General features: G+C 38.4%; 1 protein-coding gene across 4 annotated transcripts in view; it reads left to right on the top strand.

The window, feature by feature from the left end:
- tbl1xr1a (TBL1X/Y related 1a) overlaps window positions 1-27,986 on the top strand; it is a 40,879-nt gene that overhangs the window by 4,022 nt on the left and 8,871 nt on the right. For 2 of the 4 annotated variants that reach the window (XM_067513175.1, XM_067513176.1), the window contains 2 exons: window positions 15,031-15,096; window positions 26,733-26,834. In XM_067513175.1, coding sequence (XP_067369276.1) covers window positions 26,777-26,834 — 58 coding nt within the window. In that variant the 5' untranslated portion in view covers window positions 15,031-15,096; window positions 26,733-26,776. The remainder of the gene's footprint in view (window positions 1-15,030; window positions 15,097-26,732; window positions 26,835-27,986) is intronic. The other 2 variants (XM_067513177.1, XM_067513178.1) reach the window with 1 other exon arrangement.

Below are 27,986 nucleotides of genomic sequence, written 5' to 3'. Positions count from 1 at the left end.
CAGTGTGTCACGAAAAGCAGGTTACCAGGATGGGAAAAAACAGGTTGTAAAAACAACCACGTATAGCCTGGCTTGTAAACAAAGTGCACAACACTTGCACAAATTAAAGCTTTGTCAGACCTTTAAGATTTGTCCACTGATCTTCATGAATAAGAGCTGGCTTTGCAGCACCCCTGGAGTTAGATTCAGACCGGCTTACCGTTTCCAACTTAACCATCATTATGTGCAGCATTATAACAAAAAGACTGAGTAGCGTGGAAAGTCCAACTGTTGTTAGGGAATCCAGTAATGTTCTGTAGGATCTTGTTTCAGGGTAGGGATTTAACATTTTGGTTTAACATTTGGGATAGTCGCCAACGAAGATGAGAGAACAAACAGGATACACTTTTGCAAAACTTGGTTCTCCCTTGGGCTGTATGATATTTAATTTCAGCATCATCATTCATCATTGCAATGTGCACATGCACAATATTCACTGTGTGAGACGTGCAATATCAAGCAAGGCAAAATAATGCAGTCTGTGTAATTATTTTGAAAACAAAAAGGACAAAGTTGACTAAAAACCGTTTGCAAATGCCTCGATATGCACAACTCCCAAATTTAAACAGTGTATGTCTGTGATCATTTGGTTTTAACTTAGTTCTCACTTGGGAACTGCCACCCGACTATTGTATTGGAGTGGAAAATGAAAACCAATGTTTTGAAACCCTAATAAAGCACAAATATTCCTTTTGTTAGCACATCCAAAGGTGTTGTAATCTCTCTTCTTTGTTCTAGAACAGTTTGGTGCCAAGCAGCAATTAGCTCACTATTGCCCACTGTTCGGTGTCATTAGAGTTAATGACACCGAGACGCAGTTGATTTAGACAAATGGTGGCATGAAAAGACAGAGAGACCAAGCAATACATTTGATGAAATTTTTGTATCGTGATATACAAAATCTATATGTTTACTCATTTGTTCTAGCTAGCATGCACAAAATTAGCAATGTTAGCAGTAAAGAAATATGGCTCTGTTTTTCAGTATTTTGGAGACAAACAATAGGAACATGAAATGTTCACCTGTAATTAAATTCCTTTTTCTGAGCTGTTGCAGGAAGAAATTGGGAAAACAATGATGCATGGAACAGCTTAACTTCGTAATTTACACACAGAGGAAAACTAGATGTGAATGGGATGGTTTTTAAAGTATAATGTGAACAGTTTGTATGTACTGGATATACTAAATTGTCCCTGTAATGCTCTGTTAGAGCAAACATTTAGTACAGGAATATGGTTAGTTACAGAACAGGCAGCTGAGTCATGTTATCTACACAGCACACATTGATTATTTGGCCTTATTAAATCACAGAGGAAGAGACGTAGAGTAGTACAGTTATGTAACTGGTGCTTGTCAGTGTTGTGAATTGAAAAAGGGAAAGACAAAATGGACAAAGAAGTGCAGTGAGTGAAAATGTCTTCCTTAGTTAGGTAATGGCCTGACGTGAGATAGAGACACACCAACATAGAACAGACCTAGATTTTGTACCTGTGCATACATATGGAATAATATTCGCAATCAATTCTTAGTATTATTTAACTGTCTCTACAATCAGCGCACAATTTGTGAGTCATTTTGCTAATGTCAGTTAGTGGTTCAGTAAGTAGATTAAATTACTTTGGAAATAAGTTACATTGTGGCCATAAAATCAACACAATCCCCTAAAAAGCAATTTACCACGGCACATATCAGACCCAAGCCCTGTCCATAGAATTACAATACTAAGCATTGTAATGTTGATGTTGAGGAGTAATGTGGCAAAACACATTTTCAACCCGGTGCAGTACAATATTACCACAAAGTTCAACCACAAAATTGATCACTGAGTTGGAGATTGTAGTGTGGGAATTTCTTAACATAATGTAATCATAATACATAAACCTGTTTTTAAAAAATGATCACTGTTTATCACATGCAAATATGCTTCTATTCGTACTACTCTCGTGGATGTGTGGCACTCAGGTCAGTAGAAACAAAGAATTTGAACATTTTGTAAATTAACTTGTCAACTGGGTATCATATGAGACATTTAAGCAATTACTATAAATCTGTGAATTTAAGTTCCCTGGAAAAACCGGGGAGACACTAATCCTGGTGTACAATAGGTACCTGATTCATGTTTCATGTCTTCATAATTTGTATCTCAGAGGCAGTTGGGTTGGTCAGTTAGCAGTTATCAGCATTTATAGCATTGCTATAAAAACGTTTCAATCAGATCTTGAACTTACAATAAGACATTATCAATGGTGTCTTACTTAAGGGATATCTTTGGTCATTTTCCAAATTATTCATATTGTCCACATCACCATACAATTGCCAAAACCAATATTACTTCTTTTCTACTCATGTTTGGTTAGATTAGCTTATTTGTTAATGCCATACTCCTCTGCGGTTGACCAACTATTAAATACACATCAGCCAGACACAACATGCCACTAGATGACACATTTGACCAGCAAGAGTCAGAAATGTAAAGGTGGTTAAGCAAAAAAGAAAAAAAATGCGATGTGGCTCCTCATACTGATAACTATACATAAACCCAAGATGGAACTGTGAAACAGGAATGTTTTGGGAAAGCTATGATAACATGTGCATAACATAACAGAGTAAAAAAGAAATAGAAACAACCCATTAAGTACTGCCATTAAAAGTATGTTAGCAATCTACTCATTACAACCTTTGTATAATTTTAAAAATGGAGAATGCTTGCATAGAAAAAAAAACACAGAAGCATATACAGAGTCAGTCCTTGACACCATTGGTTGTATCTGACCAGGTTTTAGTTGGTATTTCTCAGCTAAGTTATTGCCCAAATTCTTCACTCTATGATCACCTAATTTTACCATTGTTATCAAATTAAATTAATGTATAATCTAAACCTGGCCCAAGGGCAGTATATCTTGTAATTCAAAATTTATGTGCATGTTGAATTTCTGCATATGGTTGTGTTTTTTGGTCTTATGTGGACCTTTGTGAGGTCCTGAAGATGATGTTGGAGTTTACTTTAGTATCGGAATTTACAGTAAGAAGGTCATTATTTTGAATTTGCTGCAGATGGCTGGTTATAATGGCCAGTATCTTGGCCACCTATTGCATGGTGGGATAGATTCCAGCCACCCTTGACCCTGCTTAGGACAAACATGCACTTGTATAGATAAGGTTTACTTTGAATTTGATTTATCTCCATTCTGGGCTGCTGCTATAAAAAGAATGTTAGGATCTCTGTGTCAGCCCTCTGAGACATTGAACATCTGCATTTATTTCAAGTCTTTTGCAAGTAAGATAAAATCTCAGTATGACCTACTGGAGTTGTGAAGGCATTAATATGCTGTATAAGGTTTCAAACAAAAATATTTTGATAGTTTTCGGTGCAATATATTGTTCTGCAACAAATTTGCAAAACAATTCTTGAACAGGTTGAAGTTCTAAAACACACACACACACACACACACACACACACACACACACACACACACACAGAGAGTTGACAGCAGTCCCAGTTTGTGTGGTAACCCCAGGGGTCAAGTTCAACACTGTGAAGAAGGCTTCTGTGCATGGTGCCCCCTCCCCCACCAACTAGGCTTTGAAGTTTACCCTTTTACAGAGACCGATGCAATTATTTGTACCCTACAGCTTCCACCCAAACCTCTGGGAAAGTCCCAGTTCTCAGTTTACTCACCAAATGAATTAGACAAAATGGAGATGACTCCTTTTAAAAAAAAATATGTATTTATTTAGACTTTCAATCAAATAATGAATAACAGCTGTTTGACTATAGCCTTAAGTCAGTTTTGAATTCAAGTGTGTAAAGTATTTTAGTAAAAACACAATCTTTGGCAGTGTTTGCAGACAGCCAGGCTAACAGGCACATAGTCCAAAGAGAGCGACAATAATTAATTTGATAAAACAGTGTTTGAGGGACAGTGTGAAAATGTAAAATAATTTAGGCACACTGGCAAGTAACTCTGAGTTTAGATACTGAGATAAGAAAATGTGTTACCCCAGATACTTTTCATTAGCAAATGGCAGTGTATATAAACTGTTTACCTGACTTTTTTATTTTTAGTCAATGATGACCACTGGATTTATTGTTTATAATGACAAACCAGGCAGCATGGTGGTGAGGGTTTAGAGCTACTGCCTTACAGCTAAGGGTCCCCAGTTCAAATCTACCTTCTAGCTGCAGGCTTTTTGTGTGGAATTTGCATGTTCTCCCTTTGCTTGCATTAGTTTCCTCTGGGTACTCTATTTGCCTTTTATTCCTCCTGACGATTCAGGACACAGCAGTGTGCTACATGCAGAAGTTCACGCACATAATACAGACTGTACTGGGGGGATAAAATATCCAAGCATAAAGTCTGAATAGTGTCACAAGCATCTTTGCATTCACACATACTCTCCTTCTGACAGAGTCAAGAGAATGTTAGGATTCCAGTACAAATCTGAAAGGTGCTATAGATTGTTAGTAAGAGAGGATGCTTCACTCTGTAACACTGCTGCTTCCAAAAGTAAACAGAGGTTCTGTAGTTTAACTCTGTGAAGTGAACAGTTAAAGAAGCTTTATTGTCATCAGTAAGGACATTTACAATGATATTCAATCACTGCATTTAACCTATCCCTCTGAGAGAAGCGGTGGGCAGCCACAAGCGCCTGGGGAGCATTAAGTGTCTCGCTCACAGACATCCCTCGTGAGTAGGCTTGGATTTGATCTGGCAGACTTATGCATCCCAGCCCACTTCTCAACCCACTGATCACCAGGCCCCCATTAAGTTCTGTTTTCATTAACATCATTAATTTAACCATATTCTGAAGATGAACCAGGACGTCTAGTGTTTAGATTAAATAAATCTTTAAAAATAGGGCGAGTCAGATGAAGTAGAATACAGACACCGTATGTAATGTTATACCTTCAGTTTAAGCCGATTTGTAACATACATAAGCTTCTCCTTAATAGTGTTTCATTTTGTAAAGTTTGATATGAAAAATTATGACTATTTTTGGCCATTGCTCAGCCCTACTATATACTCTTGGACTGTGTGCATCCTCTCAGACACGAGAAGTTTAAGAAAAAAGCCCCTTGTTGCATAACACACCCAGATACTATCAATTTAATTAATTTGAAATCCGCTCTAGGTGTGTTTGCAGAAGTAGAGCCTTTTTGAGCCATCATAGAAAAGATTCTGTTCTATGATCCCATGCTGGGAACACAGGAAGCTAATCAGTTTCATTGGACCCTTTTGCAAAATATATTCAGCTATTGTTTTGTTCAGTAGTTGATACCACAAAAGTACATTTAAACTTGTTGCCATGTTACTAAACCACTTATGCAAATGCTGTTTGCTGCTGGAGTGCTCTCCATCAGTGAATCCCCCTCCTTCTGTGCTTTATTTTTAGTATTGTTTATGTAACTATTATTTAATGTTCATATATGTTTAGTAAGGGAGGGACTACTTCTCCCAGCTCAACCCCTACACCTCTTCCAGACAGGTTACAGCCTTTTCCAGATCTAAATGTATAACTGTGCACTATACATTTACAGTTCCTTGATTCAAGTGTGTCTGATTGAACCGGAGGCATTTCATTTGATAGTAAACTGTGACTGGAACACACGCTTTGCTCATTGACAGCTGGAAACGCCCCAGTACAGCTGGTGTCCCTGTATTACCAGACAGAAACGACAAAAGGACAGTGGGCTCTCTACAGCTTCCAGTAGAGTGGCGCCAACATGAGTGCCACTTTGCAGCTGGACTGCGGCTGCAGCACTGCCTGGGGAATGCTGAGTCTAGCTGTTTAGCTCATAGTAGTGCTGTTTTGTCACATGATTGATTTTCGCCATTGTGTCATTGAGTTGTCATTGTGGACATTTAGCATGACTAAAATTTCAGAATGACACGGATGTCGTTTCTCATTGACAAAAGTTTAAAGTTAGCCCTTTCCACATAAAGTCACAGTAAAATGATTGGCTGCATGCAATCATTTTAAGGGAGTCAACTTGTGTGTTTCGCCATTTTGGAAAGGTCAAAAGTTGGTGTTTCGCAATAAGTAAACTAAATGTATACAGTGTGCACTTTGCCTCAAAAGCAACAGTGGGAATGTATATGTCCTAAAATAGCATGTTTTAAATGGGAGGAACAGTGACATTTGAAATGTGATGTGTGTGAGTACATTTTTCATATCACAGCAACATGTTTGGTATTATATTAAACTCCCTCACCTTTCTAACCATGTCAAACAAATCTCAGTACAATCAACACAACTGCTAACACCTAGAAGAAAAAGCAGAAATAATTTCAATTCTTAGAGCCACGCAAAAAGAAATGTTCATTTTAGTTTTGTGTCACAAACTGAAATTTATACAATCAAAAGTTTCATGAAATCAGTGTCTTACCATCGTCGTTAGTATTGATTCAATTGTTAATTAATTTGACCATTTATCCAGTACAGAGAGAAAATGTTTTTTGTCACTCGAGGCTGAATATGTCAGTTAGGAACATAGAGCTTTATGACCTTTGCTAGTTACTTGGCCACAGTGCAGTGAAGTAAAAATAATCAATTTGGGGGTTAAAGTGAAATGTTATTTGGAAAGTTTATTCCAGAGAGTAATTTGTTGTGGGAAAACAGATGACTTCACTGTACATTGTATACAAGACTTCTCACCAAGAGACAGAAAAAGTACTTGAAACACTGGCTCACACTGGCTTCAAAGCTTCCCAAATGAGTAGGTGGCCTAGTACTGCTGAGTAAAATAGGGGTAATGCACTTTATTATCAGAATGTTTTCAATAGCATTTTTGTTCACTCACTCTTTATTATAAGGGTGTCAGTCACTCTCTAATGTGGAATTTTCATTTCATGGAAATACAAATTGTACTTTTTGTTGTTGCTTGAGTTTTTCCTATCTCAATCTGGCCTGAGTTTGGAAACAGGTTATCTAACTTTATTTCATAATTCTCCCATATTTCCCCTGTAGAGCTCACATTTTGGCCTTACAGTTGTGGAGCTCTTGATTAAATTTGGGGGCATTTTCTATTAGTATGTATACTAGAAATGGTAATATGAATTAATCTTATCATGGGATATTTATTTTCAGTCAACATCAATATAACCCTTAAATAATAACTGGTGTGTAACCAGGTTACAGTGTGCTTTCTCTGGAAAGCTAATTGCTTAACTGTCTTCATCAAAGGAAAGCTGGATTTGAAAATCGGGGATAAGTGTCAGGGAAATCTGATTTCCCCACGAAGATTTCTGCCAGAGAATTCAGATATGTAACCAAGTTTCAAAGACAAAAAAATCTAAAGGCTGTTTGTCATTTTTACAAATTAGAGAACTAATGGCAGTTTACTGTAACTTTAAGTGATTCAAATCCCTATGAAGTTTGCTGCGTTACCTTTTTCTATTCTTGTATTTAATTTCGCCCACATGACCTGCAAAAGGAGCTGGCTTTACCTTTGGGTTGTTTTGCCTTATAAGATTCAGTTCAGTGGAATCACAAGCAGGTTGATGTGTAGCCCTATTAATTTTGCACACAGAGGTAACTAAATCTGAGTGGGGGAAAAAAAATTATCTTCTGTGAATTAGGGCTTCATCACTGACCTCAAAACCGCACCTAACACATTTTGCGACCTAGGTGCTGACTGGGGGACTTGGAGTGCGTCTGTGACTATGGTTCAGAGGGCTGCAGCTGCAGCTTCACCACTGGTGCAAAAGGAGCACATACTGCAAGATTTCCCAGCAGGGCCACCCTGTAGCCTGCGCCGTCAAAGTTTTGTGTTAGAACCTTGTGGCTTTTAGAAACAGTCTCATGCTGACAAACAAATGTGGTAGCTCATTTTTCCCTATCTGTTCCAGGATCTATAAGCAAGTGTGCAGTGTGCAATTCATTAATTTCTATGTTCTGTATCAACAGTAGACCTAAACATTTTTTTTGTAAAGCAAACAGGATGTGCTTTTGTATGCATTCACATTTGCAGTAGTGATAATACTGCAAGCTCATTCGTTTATTCACTAAAGTGCATTACAAATGACATAATACTAGTGCTTGTTTCAGACATGAACTCTAGAGAATGTCAGGAATCAGGTCCTGACATTGTCTGGAGTTGCCCTTGCAGACATGTAGCCATAATTTGGAGTGTGAGATGTGTTCTCGCTTGTAAAGAAATACGCCCTTGCCCAATTACACAGAGTATACTTGGTCACTCTGACCAGGGGGCAGGACATGACACAAAAACAAAGCTGCGGAAGCGACATTGTTTTGCTTTGTAATTTGGTTGTATACCACAGAATATTGTGTTGTTTTTTTTGTATTTATTTGACGATTTCCAGGTCTGTCCTTACTGACAGAAGTTCACGAATTTCGTTTTCCGTCCAGTTTGACGTTGTCGCTTTCGGGTGAATGAATGAGTTCTTCATCTTTGTTGTTTGTGTTTGCCCAGTTTTGCGGCAGTCACAGGAAATGGAAATCATCATCACTCCCACTCACGCTTGGAGAATCCTCCAGAGTATTACCTCCTGTATTCACAAATGAGCTTGGGTGGAGATAATTTGGACTTTGCACTAGTGAGCTGGCTGGGTAAAGTCTGGGTAATATCAGGGCCAACAGACTTGGGTGTTTGTGTTCACACGTACTCCCACCCCAGACAGAGTCTCGAAAATGTCTGAATTCTGGGTCAGCACGTTCAGACAGGGGTGCTGAATAGTGTCTGCACTGTTGGTGTCTCTTTTTTTCTCCAAGCCCCTATATACTTGCTTGTTTTTTGTAATTTAAGGAAGGTATCAGAATCAGAATCTGTTTATTGCCAGGCACAGTTAAGAACATTTAATAGTTCTAGGAATTTGTCTTGGTGTCAGGTGCCAATGCATAATCTAAAATGTAAAGTCAAAATGCAAAAGGTGGGAGACACACATAAAATCCGCAACTCACCAAAATCTTCATAGGGAGGTGAAACTTCTTAAGCTGCCGCAATAAGTACAGCCTCTGCTGTCCATCCTGGTGTCCATCTTACTTGAGCTGTTGGGTGATGATGGTGCCCAGGAAGTGGAAGGACTCGAGAGAGGTCACCAGAGTGTCCCAGAGGATGACAGGTGGGAGGTGGGCTGGGTCCACTGATATCCACTGTCTTGAGAACATTAAGCTTCAGGTTGTTCATGCTGCACCATGACACCAGACATTTACATTTAGTCATTTAGCAGACGCTTTTATCCAAAGCAACTTACAAGTGAGGTACAAGGCAGCAAAAATCTAAGTCAAGGAGAAAACAATAACACTTTCTGCGACAGACAGGCCAACTCAATCCTGTAGTCTGAATTGTCTCAATCAGAGATGAGGCCAGAGGAGCAAGAACGCAGGCTTGGGAGGGATCCAGAGCTGATGCTCATTGAGTCAGAGACTCACCCCAGCCTCACAAACTGCTGTCTGTCTGTCAGGAAGTGTGTAATCCACCTGCACATGGAGTCAGGCACGTTCAGCTAGGAGAGCTTGTCTCGGAGGAGAGCTGGAACGATTGTATTGAAGTACACAAACAGTATCCTGGCGTAGGATCGTGGGGAGTCCAGATGTTGGCAGATGAAGTGGAGGGCCATGTTTACACCATCTTCTACAGATGTGTTTGCTCTGTTGAACTGCGGGGGGGTTCAGAAGGGGGTCTGCAATGTCCTTGAGGTGGGACAAGACAAGGCAGTCAAAAGACTTTATGACCACAGAAGCCAGGGCAATAGGTCTGTAATCATTAGGTCCCGTGATCCTCACCATTTTAGGGGCGAGGTCTTAAAGCAGGCTGGTATATTGCAGGTCTTTAGCGAGGAGTTAGAAATGTCTGTAAACACTGGAGAAAATTGATTGGCACTGTGCTTCATGGTGGAGCAGGAGACAGAGTCCGGGGATTCCGCCATTTAAACTATTGTATATGTCTATTCACATCTACTTCTTTGAGGGTGAGAGGTATGAAGCTGTGTGAGTAATCCAGGTGTGTCATTGGAGGGTGGTGCTGCTGCTGATCAATTGTTGGTGTTGGTTATTGTTAGCTTCTCTGTATTTGTGTTTGTCTCCTCTTAACTCCAACGTAGGTTGTTAGAAACAGAATGTTACAGAATGTAACATACTTCTTGTAGAGGGTAGTGTAAAAGGTGTAAAAGTAACTAAATCAATATTTGAAGAGATATTTAGGGCAGCAGAGGAAACTGTTTTACTTATCAAGAGGTACAATTTGTGATTTCACAGATGCTACAGGTTGTTGAATAAAACCTAACTGTGCAGATTAACAAACTTTATACAACAGAAATACAGTTTAATCAATTCCTTTTTATGTTACTTACACCTTTACACAATAATATACTTAATAAGCAACTATTAGTTAGTCATGAGTATCCTCTTACATATTTGAACAACATTTACCCTTTTATGTATTTCACTAAAGGGATACAGTCAAGGTGTATTTAACTCCAGCTAAATGTCATGGGATAATTGTAATGCCCTGATGTATTGTATTACATTATTAGGAGGAGTAGCTAAGGTCAGTGGTGCTTCATAACTGGATGTGTTGATCAGTAACGCAGGGTTTAATCTAAAGGATCTATGCTCAGTCTGGTGTGTGTCGTAAGGCTTTACATCGACCAGTTTTAATAGAAGACTGATCTCATCATGGATCAGTGGTGTCAGCCTGTTCTCAGTAATATATTTCATGTTTATGATGTGGCATTGTTGTTTAGTGTAAAGTCTTTATTCCATAAACTCCCCTCGCATACAGGAGGCTGTGATTTTATCTATTTCAAAGTGTTATGTTGCAGTTATTGGTTGATGATGCTTGTGGTGATTATTGAACTACAGATGACAGATTTAAGGCATTTAATTCAAAGTTAGAGAGAAACAGAAAACAGTACCACTTATACAGAAAAGACGTTGCAAAAGCATTATAACGTGCTAAAAAAAGACTAAAACGTAAGCAGTAATTTTACTAGTAATTACTATGACAGCACCGTCCATGTCTACTTGATTTTAAACATAACTGTTTTTATACTAGATTTATACCATTCAGTGACAAAAAGGGAGGAGAACTTTGCAACTTCGCAATTTGCAAATGCAAAAACAGTGATTGACCAGTAGCGTCACCAACCCCTCTGCAATACCTGCATCAAATTAATAATGTGCATTATTGATTGTGTAATACAAACACAAAAACACATCGTATGTGACCGTGGCAGCATGTTTTCTCATTGGCCATCACTGGATACATACAGGAAACATCCTCTCTGTTGCTTAATATTACAGCTCTGAAACTGGCCCAGCTTTAGAAGGTTACTGGCAAATTTATAGAACCCATATTATGCATAATATTTTACCCAAAATATAAACATTTGAATTAATCAGGAATGTTTTTGGATAATCCAGAGAAAATCTCTAGGAGCTGGAGCTTGTTTTGTGTGATTTATTCTACATATGTCCAGCTTACGTTTTGGAAATTTGGTATTAATAACTAAGAATACTAATGAATATATGAATATAATGTGTCAAATAGTGAACACAGCCATTGATGTACCAAGATGGTAGTCTATTCATTCTAGTGACTACATTAATACATTTTTAAGACCTCTTCAAGTATTTGTGTTTTGGGCTATGCCTACTAGAGTCCTTTCCCGGCCTAAACTCCAGTAGTTGCTGCTGTTAATAGAGTGAATAATAAAGACTTTTTGGCTCCTTGCACCTGTTATACGTGGAATATTTGTAATGCCATCTTTTTCGTGGCCGATATGGGTCGCCTGATCCTGTGTTACCAAGGTGGTCATTAAAAATGTCTTCACAACCTGGCACCGTTTCTGGATCCTTAGTGACAGCAGGTGAAGCTGCCTGTGTGAATTCTGTGCAACCTTGCAATTTAAAACATAAAACCTTGTAACATGCACTGCAGTTTTTTTTTAAATACTGCTACAAAATCATGCATTTAAGGCTACTAAAAAAAAAAAAACAGGTTAGCAAAGTGCTAGAGGGACTGTTTTGTGCTCAATTTTATCCATCCCTGCCCTTCATTATCTCAGCCACTGTACCAATTAAATAATTGCTGCAGTTTATTCTGGAAAACAATCACATTTTATATAATTATGAGTCCTTTTATATCTGCATTCCTATAATCTATGTCAGAAGCAGCACAAGGGTTGGAGACATAGGTTGTTTATATTAGCATATGTTAAATTAATACAGTTAATAATCAATAGTTATTTGAGTAGCAAGCCCTCAGCTAGTCCCTCTGGATGTATATTAGCGTTAATTTTTTCCTGTTAGTAAGGTTGCTGATGCAGGCAAAGTTTAAAAGCTCAGTTGTTTCATATTTCTTGTTTGATCAAAGGTTTAAACTGTCTAAACAGCATTGTGCAGCTAGTAAGCACTTGGCAACCTTCAGCACAACTTTCACTGTTTCTCTTTTATTCAAAAGAGAGCTGCTAGCGAACTATTGGAAACGGTGTTAGGTTGAGGAGGATTTTATGAGGAGGGAAATGCATGTTTGTTATCACTTAAACACTGCCTGTACTTTTACTGGTCAAAGGGATCAAAATGTGAAACAATCGCTGGCTAATGTCAGGAACTGAAAGTAATAAACCCCCATACATTAGCCAGCAGTAGTAAAATAAATAATCTTATCATGTGACTGACCAATGGTTGGCCTCCTAAGGCCATTGAAAGGCTCAATGTCATGGAAAAAGGAGAAAGAAGCAGTGAACTAGGAGGAGGCTCGAAAAAAAGTGATTTCCAATGCACATTATTATGCAACTCACCAACACCAACTCATTCTGCAGCCTTAATAATTATCACAGCATTTTTTCACATACAAAGTGTTGATTGCAGAAGCTTTTATATTGCGGCATTACCCAGGTGTTCCTTTTAGGAAGGCCACCTGCTCTAAACGTTGACAATGAACACGCTCTGATTTTGTTTTGGCGTCTCTGTCCTCAGACTGAGGAGGTGGACCATTGGTCTGACTATTTATTTTACTACTGCTGGCTAATGTATGGGGGTTTATTACTTTCAGTTCCTGACATTAGCCAGCGATTGTTTCACATTTTGATCACTTTGACCTTAAAAGTACAGGCAGTGTTTAAGTGATAACAAACATGCATTTCCCTCCTTTTAGAATCCAACCTAACAATGTTTCCAATAGTTCACTAGCAGATCTCTTTTTTCCCACCTTTTTCCTGCAATATTATTACGTTCTTAGACATATTACCACTGGCAGCTGTGAATTATTGGAATAACATAAGGGTATCTGCAGGAATGTGTGGCATGCACTATAGGGCTGCAATTTAATTTCATGCTACATGTACAAATGCACACAAACCTGTGTGGCAGTGTCTGCATCAGCAAAATATGTACACACTCACAGCAGCTACACTCTTCATTCATGCTACCATTGTTAATGCTTGCTAATATGTTAATAGGCAGTGTGGTAGGTCAGTCTATATTATTTATTTAGAGAAATAAAAGACGTGTAGCTAAATGTGTTGGTTTGCAGTATAATTGGGGAGGGTTGCGTCAGTAAGGGCATCCGGCGTAAAAACTGTGCCTAATCAACATGTGGACAATGATCTGCTGGGGCGACCCTGAACTCACGGGATAAGCCAAAAGGACAAGAAAATAAAAAATTTTCATCAAAATTCTACAAACAATACCCCTTAATGACAACGTGAAAGAAGTTAGTTTGAAATCTTTGCAAATGTATTAAAAGAAATCATGTAAGTATATATGGTCTATGCCATGACAATTAAAATTGAGCTGTGCTGCATCCTGTTCCCAATGATCATTCTTGAGATGTTCCTACAACTTGATCGGGGTCCACCTTTGGGAAATTTAGTTGATTGGATATAATTTGGAAAAGCATACACTTGTCTATATAAGGTCCCACAATTAACAGTCCATGTCGGAGCAAAAAACAAGCCATGAAGTCCAAAAAATAGTCTGTAGACCTGAGACAGGATTTTATCCAGGCAAAGATCTGGGGAAGGGTACACAAATATTTCTGCAGCATTGAAGGTCCCACTGAGCCTAGTGGCCTTCATCATCCATAGAGGGAAGAAGTTTGGAACCATCAGGACGCTTCCCAGAGTGGGCCGGTCAGCCAAACTGAGCAATCGAGAGAGAGAAGGGCCTTAGTCAGGAAGATGACGAAGAACCCAATGGCCACTCTCAAAAATCCCCAGCTTTCTCTGTGGAGAGAGGAGAACCTTCCAGAAGAATAACTAACAACTAGCTCTCCACCACTCAGGCGTCTATGGTCGATTAGTCAGATTAAAACCACTCATCAGTACAAGGCAGATGACAGCCCAACTGGGGTTTGCTAAAAGGCATCTGATGGATTCTCAGACAATGATAAACAAAATTTAACTCTTTGGCCTGAATGCCAAGTGTCATGTCTGAGAGTTTTTCAGCGGCAGGAATTGCGAGACTAGTCAGGATCGGGGGAAAGATGAATGCAGTAATGCACAGAGACATCTTTGATGAAAACCTGTTCTAGAGTGCTCTGGACCTCAGACTGGAGTGACGGTTCCTCTTTAAACAGGACATCAAACCTAAAAACCCAGCCAAACAAAGGAGTGGTTAGGACAATTCTGTGAATGGCCCAGCCAGAGCTCAGACTTGAACCTGATTAAACGTCTCTCAAGAGATCCTAAATTGGCGTGTGATGCTCCCCATCCAACCTGATGGAGCTTGAGAGGAAATGCAAAGAAGAATAGCAGAGACTCCCCAAAAATAGGTGCACTAAACTTGTAGCATCATACTTGACTTGAGGCTGTAATTGGTGCTAAAGGTGCTTTAGCAAAGTATTAAGCAAAGGTACATGTGATTTTTGTCATTTTTAAAAAACAAATTGGATTCAAACTTCTTTCATGTAACTTTTGAGTTGGGTTGAAACTGTAGTTCACCAGGGCATCAGCACTGTACCAGTACTGTACAAACTACAAATTACATCATCACTGTCTCATGCAGCCTAATTTAATTCCGTTTCAGGTTCTGAGCCCATGGTACCAGGCCCTGACTGAACCTACTGGTGGTGCATACAGACTTACTACTGTGGTGAGTGATCCACAGCTAGATTGGGCTGTGAAGCTCTTCCATCTTGCCAGGCCACATTTTGGGTCATGAACATATAAATATCTATAACTCTGAGAGACAAGGAGACCTAAATTAGGCACTGTCCTTTCACAATAATGGCACTAAAATAACCTGTATTAGTGCCTTTCTGATGTTATTCCTTATTGCCTGATGATTGTCTTGCTCTTAATCATTTAGAGATATAAACATTTCCATTTTGCAAAACTTTCACCCTTGTTGATTTTCCCAGTAGATTACATTTGGATATTCATTGCTTGTATTATGCATACTTTAAGTGGCTTCCTTGTCTGAGTCATTGGTGGGATATTTCAAGGAATATCAGGTTTGCTAAAGTTGTGGGGAAATTCTACATAAATGTCACATGGTCCAATAAGAATAGACAGAGGTAGATCAACTCTTCAATTTAATGCAGTGTAGTCTACTAACATTTATACAGATATAGTAATATTGTTGATTGAAGAGGGTTTCAAAGCCCTGGTTCCTGTGGTCCAAATCATTAAATGAAAATTTCTACCTAAATGATTTGTAACTAACCAGGGCTTTGAAACCCTCTTCAATCAACAATATTACTATATCTGTATAAATGTTAGTAGACTGCACTGCATTAGACTGAATAGTTGATCTACCTCTGTCTATTCTTATTGGACCATGAGTTAGTGTCTTCCACTGTTACTCAGCACAAAAATCAAGCTAATGTCCTGCATATAGTCTGTGGCTCACACATTAAGCTACCAGCTAGCTTTGAAATGTTGAACATAACTTGTGTGCAAGATTGTCTTTATTAATCTGTGCTAAACGTGAGAATGTCAGGTCACATGATCCTCCCCATATATGTGGAGGCATCCAAACACACGATTAAGTATGGATTTGGACATTTTCGACCGGAGTTGAACACAGCCAGCTGACTAACTCTCTATTTGTAAATTAACGGTGATGTCTGGGTCGTGCTAGTGTGTGATGAAAAAAAACAAATTAGAATGTGAGTGGTTGACAACTTTTTTGGGGGGATATTATTTGATTTGCGCACCAAATTAAAATCGTTATGAATGTCTTTTTTCTTTGTTTCCCCCAATTTGGAATTATATATTGGAAAAAATGCACAAAATGCAGCTATTGGCCACCACAGAACAATGACAGAAAACACAGGAAGAAGTTCCTGAAGATGGGAACTTCCATATATAGGATATTTGTGTCTACCCAAGTGTCCCATGTAGAACTGGACTAAACAACCAGCCAAAAGTTGCCCTCTTGCCCTCTTAATTGTTTTAGTGATTTTATTTTCACTGGTTTAACATTTATGGTTTCAGCTCAAGTTTGATTTCCACTGAAACAAAAGCTCACTCTTCCTGTTTTGTACTGTTGAAGAATCCAGCAGATTTCCTGTGAACCGCACACAATGTTAAATGTGAGACTAGGACCCGTAGAAACATGTTTGTTTTACATTGTGATGCCCAAGGACACAGTGTAAGACTTGCTGACATTGTTCATTTTGTTCTCTGGTTCAACCAAGACACTTTGCTCTGACAACTATATTACTGCTCTCACCCATTTTGGCAACTAGCTGCGTTAATGTCAGGTCAGCCTTATTGAAAGGCTTTGTTTTTCTCACTGGGGAGGCCCCAGCTCTGCTTTTCATTTCATTCATGCTGAAATATTTCAGAGTTGTACTTCTCACTTACCCAGTGTATGGGTGGCATTTACATAAATAGCATGTAAGAACTCACATACGCTTCTAATACCAGTCAGCACCAAAAAGCAAGAACCAGCCCACTCTGTATATAGAACAAAAAAGTACTGTTGTAACTAGTTACACTTTCTTGCTGCCTGTCATTTTGACAGACATTATGATAAAAAAAATGTACTATCTATATATTAGACATATTTATTCGCACTTAATTTATAATCCTTAATTTTCATTTTTCAATAATTTACACTGAACCAACCAAATAGATGCATTTATAGGGGGAGAGAAAAGGTTCTATAAGTGATCCCTCTGTTAAGATGGTGACCTGGACCTTGTTTCTGCCCTAGGTTGGTTTTAGGTCGTTTTGAATGTACTTTGGTATGTAGATTAAATAACTTGCGTTATTGTCAGTACTGCCTAGTAATTCTGCTTTTCATTGATGGCAATGAAAAGCAGAATTCCAGAAACAAAAGTGCTGCCCTCCAAAGGAAAGAAAAATCTGGCTCTTGCGGCATTAGGTTTCCTGAAGTGTATGCACTGTTTTGTGTACAGAAAAAAATATTTATGCCTAGAACTTTATTATTGATATACCTCTCACACATGGTGGAGACACAAGAAGCTTATCAATCCTGTTAAAGTCAAGCAAAATGAGCTTTTACATTTCTTTGTTAGAGACAATGTTTAAAAGTCCCAGTGTTCCAAGATGAAAGTTTGACAGTAGCAATACTCAAACAGAAAGCGCTATGTTCTGCCACCTCCTATGGTGCCTATAGCACGGGCTGATCCTTCTTGGCCTGCTCCATTCGGTTTGCACTCTTTACCGGAGGAAATATTGGCGCTTCTTATGTTTCAGTGGAACATCTGTGACCCATAGTCCCAAAGTCACAGATGCACTCCAAGCTCTCCAGTATGCTGTCAGCGCTTAGGTAGAGAGATGTATTGAGTGTGCTATTGAGGTCAGTGATATTGCCTACATGCATCTCTTTTTTCCCCCAGATAAATGTGGTTATCTCTACTATGCCCTCTGTGTCCAAAAGTTATAAAATTGAAGTGTCTGCCTTTGCGTGATCCACAGAACTTCTTGTACCATCTTTAAAAGAAAAACAATGCAATAGACCTAGACAACGGGTGATGCAGAGGATATCAAAGACAAACATAATAAAAACACCAACTCTTGTTTCGTGACTGAATTTTTTATTTTTTATTTTTATTTTTATTTTTTTTTGTCAATAAAGAAATCTTTTTGGTTAACACGACCACCAATTTCACTTAGGACTAATTAACAGTGATGTTGAAGCAGCATCCTGGATTGGGGTTTCCTCTGACCACTGAGCCAGTCATTAACAAAAAGGCACGTAGTAGTGCAATGGAAAGCTTGAAATGACTATGATATTGTCAGACTTGGTTTGGCAACACCTTACACAGCCACATTCTGTAACACCTCTGAACAGTCAGTGTCTCTAGAGCAGCTTGGTGGTAAAGTAGCCCAGTAATTTAGTAGTGAACCTTCAGGCCTTTTACCTTTTTCTTTACACAAAGTTATTTATTGCAATTTAATTTCATAGGATTTCAAGGATTTGAAGCCAAGGAGTTCAACATAAAGTTTTTTTTATTCTAATGATTCTCACTTTACATATCTAACCCACGCTGTTAGTACATTTTGAAATTTTTTGGAATTTGTATTGAATTTGAACTCTTTCCAATAAATAGGGCAATGCTGACATCAGAGGTTAGCAAGTTCCAATTAAGATTTATGTACATTGGTATTACTGTTACAATAGAAAAATGTCTCTTCAGAGAAAATTATTGTTATTAGTACGTTGTAATGTGTAAAATTACACATGTATGTAAAAATAAATTAAATAAAAAATTTATGAACTAAGAATTAAGATGTATTAGTTTGATGGGTGGAAAGGACCATTTTTCATTTTATGTTTTTTTTAGGTATTGTGCAGTAATGAACTTGAAAATAAGAATTAGGTAAACAAACCAAAAACAACAAATTCTTTCTTATTAAAGTTATATGGTGCACTGGCAGGTCCTGGGCTGATTACACACAAATGCAAGTTTACTACATCTCAGTCTAAATCAAGACTGCAGCCTCAGTCACATCCGCCCGTTACCTCCAGTTGTCAATAAATTGGCTCATCCTGTTTGTCTCTCTTGCTATCTCCTCTACTTCAGCCTGTTACTAGAAATAGACGCTTACTGGTTCTTAGGTAACAGCATGGGGATTAACAGCTTACTGCAAACCACTCAAAACAACAGAAAACCAGGGCTTTAATCCTTGATGCCATCAAAGTGCAAAGCCTACTTAGTTTGTCTTTTTTATCTTTGTCATACTTTATGAAACTACTGTCTCTCTTATATTGCTTCATTTTTGAGCCAGTTGATGTAGGAAAGTGATGCTTCTAATTTAATACTTAATTACATAATAAACAATTTTTTAGGCATAGTTGTAATTTTAGCCATTTAATTTCTGACTGAAAACAAAAAAAAAATGTAAAAAAAAGCTACACAAGTACAGTGATTTTAAGTTTTTGAGTGCTTACACACATTTTTAGCATGATCACTATATTTTACTTTGTAGTTTATGTCCACTTGTGTCTGTTGTGATGTTCAGTCTGTGAGAGTATCAAAGAATATATGTGTAATGTTGTACGTCTGATATGTGTGTCAGTCCTGTGACTTAAAATTTTTACTATTTTGACTTAGTCTTTTAATCAAACCTAACATTGCAGCTCACTGTCAGATCCACTAGCTGATTCAATACTTTCAGGTATTGATTCTATTATTACTGTAAAAAACTGTAATCTGTACCTTGTATTGTTTTCATATATTTTCCTTTTGTGTCTACACCGACGACAGCCATGGCCAGAGACTTTGTTTTCGGGTTGTCCAACTGTCCCATTGTTATAAATTCAGTATGTGGGACTACTTTTAATGAAATTAGTTTCAATTTATAACATATTCATTTGGATTCATAAATGAACTGATTAATTTTGGACAAACTTTACTGGTGCAGGCATACAGCTGTGAGGCAGTGCCAGCCTTATAGTACACAATATGCAATGATAGCCTATATTGCACAACGTTGTGGTCATGCCTGAGGAAGATGTATCAGTGAGTAATTTTTTTGCTGACAAATGACGTAAGCTTTGTTTTGAAGTATCCACTTCTTCTGGCGTTGTTAGTTTCCTAGATTGGTTGAATGATCCTGGTGGTAAAATCTAGAGATGTCTTTGTCTACAAAGTGTTTCGTGTCAAAATCTGGTGCCTACTTTAATTACAATTTTAAATAAAAAAAAAAAATAGAATTACTTTTCATTTTAAAATCTTCAGCACCAAACAACATTGAAACATGAAGTGATTTGACTTGAGAGTTTATTTATTATATATCGCACAGCTCCCTCTAGAACCACAAAAGGTTTTTAGATGTAAATGCTGTTTGTTAAAACCTGTAAAAAAAAAGACTTGGTGAAAATTGGTGGAGTTCCCCTTGAACATTATCAACAGTCAACCTGCCTTCTTATATTACTAACAAAGTTGGTATTGTTTCCTGTTATGCGTCTTTGCAGATCTGTTTGGATTCTTTTAAGATCTTTCAAGATGTTAGCTACAGCCATGGATATCTGCAGACCGACCTTTGTTCACAGCGTATTTTCCCTACTTGTAGCAACAGCATAAGATAATCTATTTTTCATATGCAAGTCTTAACTGGGAATGAGAATTGGATGCATTTATGAAAGAGAGACGAAAATTGCTTTGCTCTAAATCCGCTCATCCCCAGTTCCTGAATTTATTTCTTTGTTTCTGAAAATAGGCCCAAATCCTCATGTCTCAGACAGAGATTTTATTAAGTAGGAAGTTGATTTATTTACAAATGCAGCAAAGTCTTAAAGAACATGGGCTGTTATCTCACGAAAAAAAAAAAAAAAACAGGGTTACTTTTTGTATCAGGGCATTACCTTTTCAATTACTTATACACCACTTTACTGTATTTTGTACAAGGACACAATACTGCCCTTGCGTGACTCGTCTCCATACATTAACCTCAAGTTGGTTGAGTAGATATGTGAAAGTGAAAGATTTCAGTTGTAAAATTCTTACGATTCCGTCACTGCCAGTCCTTCCAATAAAGTTCATTTTAAACATGTTTAACTATTACGACTGATAACCACGAATGATCTACAGTAACTACTATGTTTTGCAAAGTTATTTTATAAATTTACTTCCCTGATTAGGCTACACAGTCCATTTATAACTTGCATACCTAAGGACCAGTAATACTGCATTATACATGCAGGTTTTGGAGAAGCATATGCGGCCATCCTTGCCAAGTAAAGTCAAAGAAACCAACTTTGTACTATTTACAACCAATTAATAATTGTGCAAATCAATGCATTCTTTCTTTATTTACATATACTGCAGACTGCTGGCTAGTTACCAGTAGGGATGTTTGTATGAGTGCACACAGATTTAAATTATTAATCAGGATATGATGTGTCTCATTGTTTAAACCAAGACATAAAGAAGCCTAATGAAATTTCTTTCTGACAGCGTGCATGTCGTCTCAAATTATCCACCATCACTCCCAATGTACTTTAGCCTATGTACATCTTTACAGAACAAAATAAAACAAATGAACTGGGTCAAATGTGCCTGCTGTACCCTCAGTCTCTGATTAGCTTGTTTGCAGCCATTAAAATGTCAGGTCTACATGGTGAAGATTAAATAAGGCTGGGTCCTATCACAGCTGTCATTTTGGGTGAGAGACAGGGGACAGGTTCCCAGTCTATCTCAGGGCCAGCACAGACAGGCTTACGGGCAATTTAAAGTCACCAGTTAACCTAAGAAGCATATTTTGGGACTGTGGAAGGAAACCAGAGTACACAAGAGGAAACCCACGCAAACACAGGAAGAACTTGTAATTTCCACACAGAAAGGCTGCAGCCAGCTAGGGATTCGATCAGGGGCCTTTTGGCTGTGAGGCTGCAGCGCTAACCACTCAACCACTATGCTGCCCAACAAATCTAAACGGTACAAATACAATTCAAAAATGTTATAGCTAAGGATTCTGAAAAAATCGAGGAGGAACATGCCCACTCAGGTGCAATCCGCATGCCTTTTACTGACAGCAAGTAGCAGACTACAAGGTTTCTAAAATGTTTTATTACACCTCTTTTGAGTGAACCAGAGCCTTTGATTGGTTGTGTAGTGATATTGATTCCGTATTGTAAGACCTTACCATCATTATGTGATTATTTTTTCTCACTCTTAATTTTTCACTTGCCACTGTTGAAAACAGGTTAAATGTAATTGTACATTTTTCTTTTGCTGTGAATTTTATGCCTTTGTAGGTCTCTGTTGTGACTTGATTTAAAGGTTTACTGTTCAGGCCACTTCACCACTGGCAGCAGTCACAAGGGGAAAGGGAGAAAGACAGAGAGGGAGGAGGTGAAGAAATGCAGAGACAGAGATTCCTTTCTCCCCTCCCATCCCCCGTTCTCTGTGTTCTCCCCCTGTGAGCAAAGGATTGTGGGCAGCTGGTGGGTCCACAGTGCCACTGCAGTTACATGGTGGTGGAGGGAACTACAGCTCACTGTTTACAAACCTGTGGTCCTCCCCAGGCACTGCTGCTGTCAACTGGGATTTAAACAGAGTGTCTGACTGATCTGTGACTCAACAGTCTGTAGGTTTTATTTCAGCCAAACACAACAACAGTTACGTCATATTCTGCCTTTCATCGTATTAATTTCCTGCATGTTCTATTGCCATAAATATTTAAAGTAAAGATTATATTAGAGTAGTTCTTTCTGCACCTTTGACCTCATTAACTGGCAGCACTGGTAGATAAACATAATGTAAAATAGATGCAGAATTCGAAAGAAAAAGGAGAATTAGATAGAGAGATCTATGCCTTTCTTTGTCTGATTCTAGATTTGTACACGTTTATTGTCACAATATGATGGCATTAGGCTTTGGAGCATATAAGAATATATTCCCTTTTCACTCAGACTAACAATCGTATATAGGACAATTGTGATCTTATTTTATTAGTAATATTTTTTGCATTCATGATGGAGAGGGCAAACAATACAGTCACTGCTGAAATCAGGGTGTTTCTGTATGGAACCAAACGAGGTTTGTGAGACACGGCAGTTTATTCTGTAACACCCCTGAATAGCTGCAGGACAACTGATTGTTTCAGGAGGATCCTGTCATGTCAAGTCACATCCTCATGGTAATTCTTTCATATCATGCCAAATCATCATGAGAGCCCATGTGAGTCTTAATCAAAATCACAATCATTTTTTGAGCCCTGTTATACAGTACTATGACTAAAAGAAAATTGTAATTCCATAGCCTCATGTGAATATTCTTGGCCAAGAATACAATTAAGAGTAGATGGACTTTTAGCTGTAAATTCTGCTGCCAAAGCTGCAGACTTGTTTATTAATTCAAATGATGTTTCATAACAAATTCCCCTTCTGAAAAAAAAAATCATGATTAGATACAAATTAACCGATTACTAATACAAATGACTGATATTCTTAACAAATGTAAAAAAACTTAATGCAGCTTAATGCACCACCACAAACTGGGACCTCACGTTCCCAGTTTTGTTTTATTGTAAGACCGTTTCTTTTTGCCCCACTGTGGTACTTTTACTAGTGGCTGTGATACATTTGTACCATGAACACATACTCACCACAGAGTAGGGGTGCAGGGGTGTGGCATGTTCTAAAGTTAGCAGGCAGCAGAAATGCTGGCAGTGTGAAACCGTTGTAAGTTTGAAGTGAAAGCAGGCTGACAGCTGCTTCTGATTTAATGAAAGCGCAGTGACTATCCTGCCTGATGAGTAGTAAAAGCTCATTCCAACATGACAAAATGTAGCCACTGAGTCCCTTCTTTAGCACCGTTTGCAGTTGTTATGATCATGATCTGATCTCCTTAACTAAAGTCACCTGCTTCATTTTCTCACCCTGCTGTATACCTGACCCTCAGAGCAGTCGGCTCACTGACAGCTGTCTCAAAAACGCCAGGTGTAGATAAGGATCCCTGAACCAACATGCCAGAGAACCTCTTCTTCTGCTGTCTTGGCCACAGACTTGTTGCCTGTCTCCTGGTCCCCAAGCAGCTAAGCTGTAGCAGCTTTATTCTCTTGTGAAGGTGATGCAACTGGCTTCAAATCTGCGGCCTCTGCCTCTAGAGTGAGGTCTGTTTTTGTTGTTGTAGCCTGACTACAAGCAAAAATTATCATTAGTCACATGAGTAGACACATTGGCCCTCTCTAACTTAACACTGTGTATTGTGTGTATATATCATATTTGCTGTTGAAGTAACTGGTTTCCCTAAGGCTGTGTTTAAACAATCTCATCTCATTGTCTTTTCCAGGTATTGGTGTCACGTTTTCAGCTTATTAGTCTTAGTTGGTCTTAACAGCTGGCAGTGTTTGTGACTACTTCTGGAGTGTTATAGCCAGAGGCCATGCTTCTGCTTATGTTTTCCTGGGCCAGACAACTATAATCTAACATCCTGGGAAATGAAATGGAACCTAGTGCTCACAGTGCCCATTTAAATGGTATTAAATGCACAGAAAATCTGCTCCCATTGGGACTAGGGGCTGCAGACACTGAGCTCCAAGCATTGCAGGGCTGATTATTCTCAGAGAAAATGGGCCTTGAGCCGATCCTTATTTGGAATCAAGTCTGGTGGGAAATGGTGGTGAATCAAGGTGAAACCTGTTGAGAAATTTGATGTTTGAATTGAGGATGTGCCTGATGCCAGATGGTTTTTAAAGCCCAAATAAGATCTTATTTCAACCTGCCGTTACCATCTGATCTGTCTGTGGATACTGGATAATGACATCTGAGCATAGTACCTTTAGCTTTTACACCTGCCATTTCTCTACATTAGACCTCAGTATGCAGACCTTGTAGGCTGAGTGGTGTCCCACATGGTGGGTCAAGGGAAGTGGCATCGCTTCCCTTGACCAGATGTGACAGGGCTTATGCAGGCTAATTTTAGCTACTTACAGCTAATCACACCGAAACAGCTATACTTTGAAAAAAGCATACAAGGGGCTTAGACTGTTCATTTCTGTTAATCAGGTGTGCCATATTATATCATCCACAATGACGTAATAACATACACATGATTTAAAAAAAAAAGTGTCATCTTGTGATACCAAAGGTACGGTGTTGCAGTGACATGAGCAATTTGTGTCCCCTAACGCACACAATGACCATGTTTAAACTTTCTGGTAGATTTCTGTCGGAGAACACTATTTACTCCATGTAATGCCATGTATACCCATAACCAGGTTTCTAATCGGCTTTCTCCAGCTTCGCATGTGCGTAACCAAACACTGCAGACAGTAAGCTGCACCCAGCTCAATAAAAGAATGAATTAAAGTAGAGATTGTTAATAGGGCAATGCAGCCTCATTTTTAAAACAAAGTCCTTGTAAGGTCTGACAGAAAATGAAATTTACACAAAGTGTCTTGCAGAAGTCCCTTTCAATCGTGGATTTTCAAAATTCAGACTGTTAGGTCTTTCCTTTCTCTCCCCGTGTATCAGCCTTCTATGACAATTTAGTACCTCAATACTACTTCTTCAGTAGTATTGAGGTTTCCCTTAGATATATTTCCTCTGGATAATGCAGATTCTCTGGATGCGTAACCAGGTTTCAGATCGGCCGTCTTGTGCAAAAAAAAATTGCAGCTAAGTGAAATGCTAAATGAGGGAGCGATTATTACGGATCAGTGCTGCATCTTTTTAAAATCAAAGCCCCTGTAAGATCTGTCTTAAAATGAAACAACCACAAAGTCATCTGTAGGTGTGCTTTTGTTATTTAGACAGTTTGCACTGTGTATCAGCTGCATCTCTCTCTCTCCCTCCCTTTATATCCCCTCCCTGTCTGTCACTGTCTTACAAACACAGCATAAAAGAAAAAAAGTTAAAATGTCTAAACCATGCTTCCAATGTAAATCTGAGGTGGAGAAGAAATAGTATTACTCATCTGCCTCATGTATACGTGGATGTCCAGCAGGTGTCTTAAGTGCAGGCAAACTCTGTTCTCCGATTACCCGTGAAAGCTAGTTTCTCACAGTAATCTGGTTACTTAGGTAAATGCAGTCAAGGACAGTAGCTGGTGGAAAAACGATGGAAAATGGCCTTTATTTTGGTAGCAGTATTAGATACTGCTGCATGCAGGCTGCAAGCCGATTAAACTTTGTTCCGTATTATAATTATTATATTATAATCATGAATAACATCACCACAAATATATATAATTTTGAGGCTGTGTCAAGCTGTCACACCCCTAATATCAAAGTTGTGGTAAACTGGTCAGTAAGGGAAAATTGTAATGTTGGCTGTGATCAACAGGTTTAATACAAACGGTATCCCAGCTTGCTAGGTTGCCACCATTTGGTATTAATGTTGCTGTTGTTCAGTGTATATTTTGTTTGATGATTGCAAGACGGCAGTGGGAATATATATGTATTTTGCAGAGATCCAGTTTTAATGCAGGACTACTACCGAAACTGCTCTAGCTACTCTAGTCATGTGTACAGTTCATTCTATGTGCATTTACACCTGCAGCGATGTGCATTGTTCCTTAGCCGGATATGATATTCAAATACTGATTGAATGCCACCAGCAGGTGTTAATGAGATCAAGCTGAGTAGACAATCATCAACTCGCAATGTAGTAACTGTTCTTTCTCCATCTCTGTTAATGAAAAAAGCAGATATTTAAGGAAACAGAAATTTAACAAGTAATTTTTCTAATCATTCATATTGCACTTCAGTCAAACACATAGTGTTGTGACTGTATGATGCTGAATGAACAGCAGTGTTTTTTCCCTTTCACTTCTGAATTTCTCTTTTTATGTTTTGTGTTTTTAGGCTAGGTGTGTGTGTGCTGACCTCATGGTGTAACAGGAGTAAAGATGAGCATTAGCAGCGATGAGGTCAACTTCCTGGTCTACAGATACCTGCAGGAGTCAGGTATCCTCTCAACTCTCGTGTCTGTTTTTCTTATTTCAAATGTTCAGCAGTTGGCGTGTGAACTGATGTTCAACACACTCTTCATTAATAGTTAATTTCCATATTAGTAATTAACTTTTTAAATGGTTTGTTTTCTGTAAACTGTTTACATTTACTGTATGTTTGTTTTTCTGTTTTTGTTTTGTCATTTTTAATGCTTAGGATTCAATTTATTATTATTAGCAGACAAAAATTCTAAACTACAAAAAATGGAGGAAATACATTACTAAGTGAGGGTGGATGATTTCAGTACAGTCGTTTGCCAATGTTTTACTAAAATTAATTTGGAAAAGAAAAATACTGTAAAAGATAAATCTGAGCAAGGATTTGTGATATCATTAAAAAATGTTACTTTTAATGTGCAAACTTTTGTGTTGCCACCTTCACTATGAAAACAGTAATGGACACTGCCCTCATGTTACAACTATGGGGACACCAGATTGACCTTCTGTGTTGTTGCCTTTAGTTTATCTATATCCAGAAGACACCTGCAAACTGCGTGGAATTTGTCAGGTCAATCTGGTTGCTGTGTATACACAACACAAACAGTGTGGGTCAGTGCCACAATGTAAAAGGCAGAATGAGGTCAAGATCAGCAATCTCTTTTTAATTCTGTCCGTAGGATACAGCAAGTGGTGACTGTCCACTAATTAATTAGTCATTCGTGGTAAATACACTGGGTTTCTATAGCTGCTTTACATAGCAAACAGATCTAATATCTCTAAAATGTGTAACTCTTACTATTAAAACAATGACAGTTGATCATGGTGCGTAGATCTTTTTCACACAGAACATAATTGAATCGTTAAAGTTGATTAATAAACTCAGGCTTCCTGCTGTTTGCTTAAAAAAAAAAGCTCTGTTAGTGTGACTGACAGTAGGTTTTATCAGACTGTGGTGATCTGTGTAACCCAAAACCCTTAGTTCCCGCAAAGCCGGTGGTAGAAGGGTTGCCCAGCGGGCACTGTTCCACTGTACAGTCTGCAACTTGCACAGAAGTTTTTTTTTAACAACATGTCTGGTCTATGGTCCTGCCAAGTTGTTTCGTGTTGCATTTCTTATAGATACTAAACTGAGACACTTTTTAAATGAGCTCTGTGGCCCAGTATATTT

Source organism: Channa argus, chromosome 8 (assembly GCF_033026475.1).
Source record: "Channa argus isolate prfri chromosome 8, Channa argus male v1.0, whole genome shotgun sequence".
NCBI lineage: Eukaryota > Metazoa > Chordata > Actinopteri > Anabantiformes > Channidae > Channa > Channa argus.
This window is presented reverse-complemented; position numbering and strand designations above follow the sequence as displayed.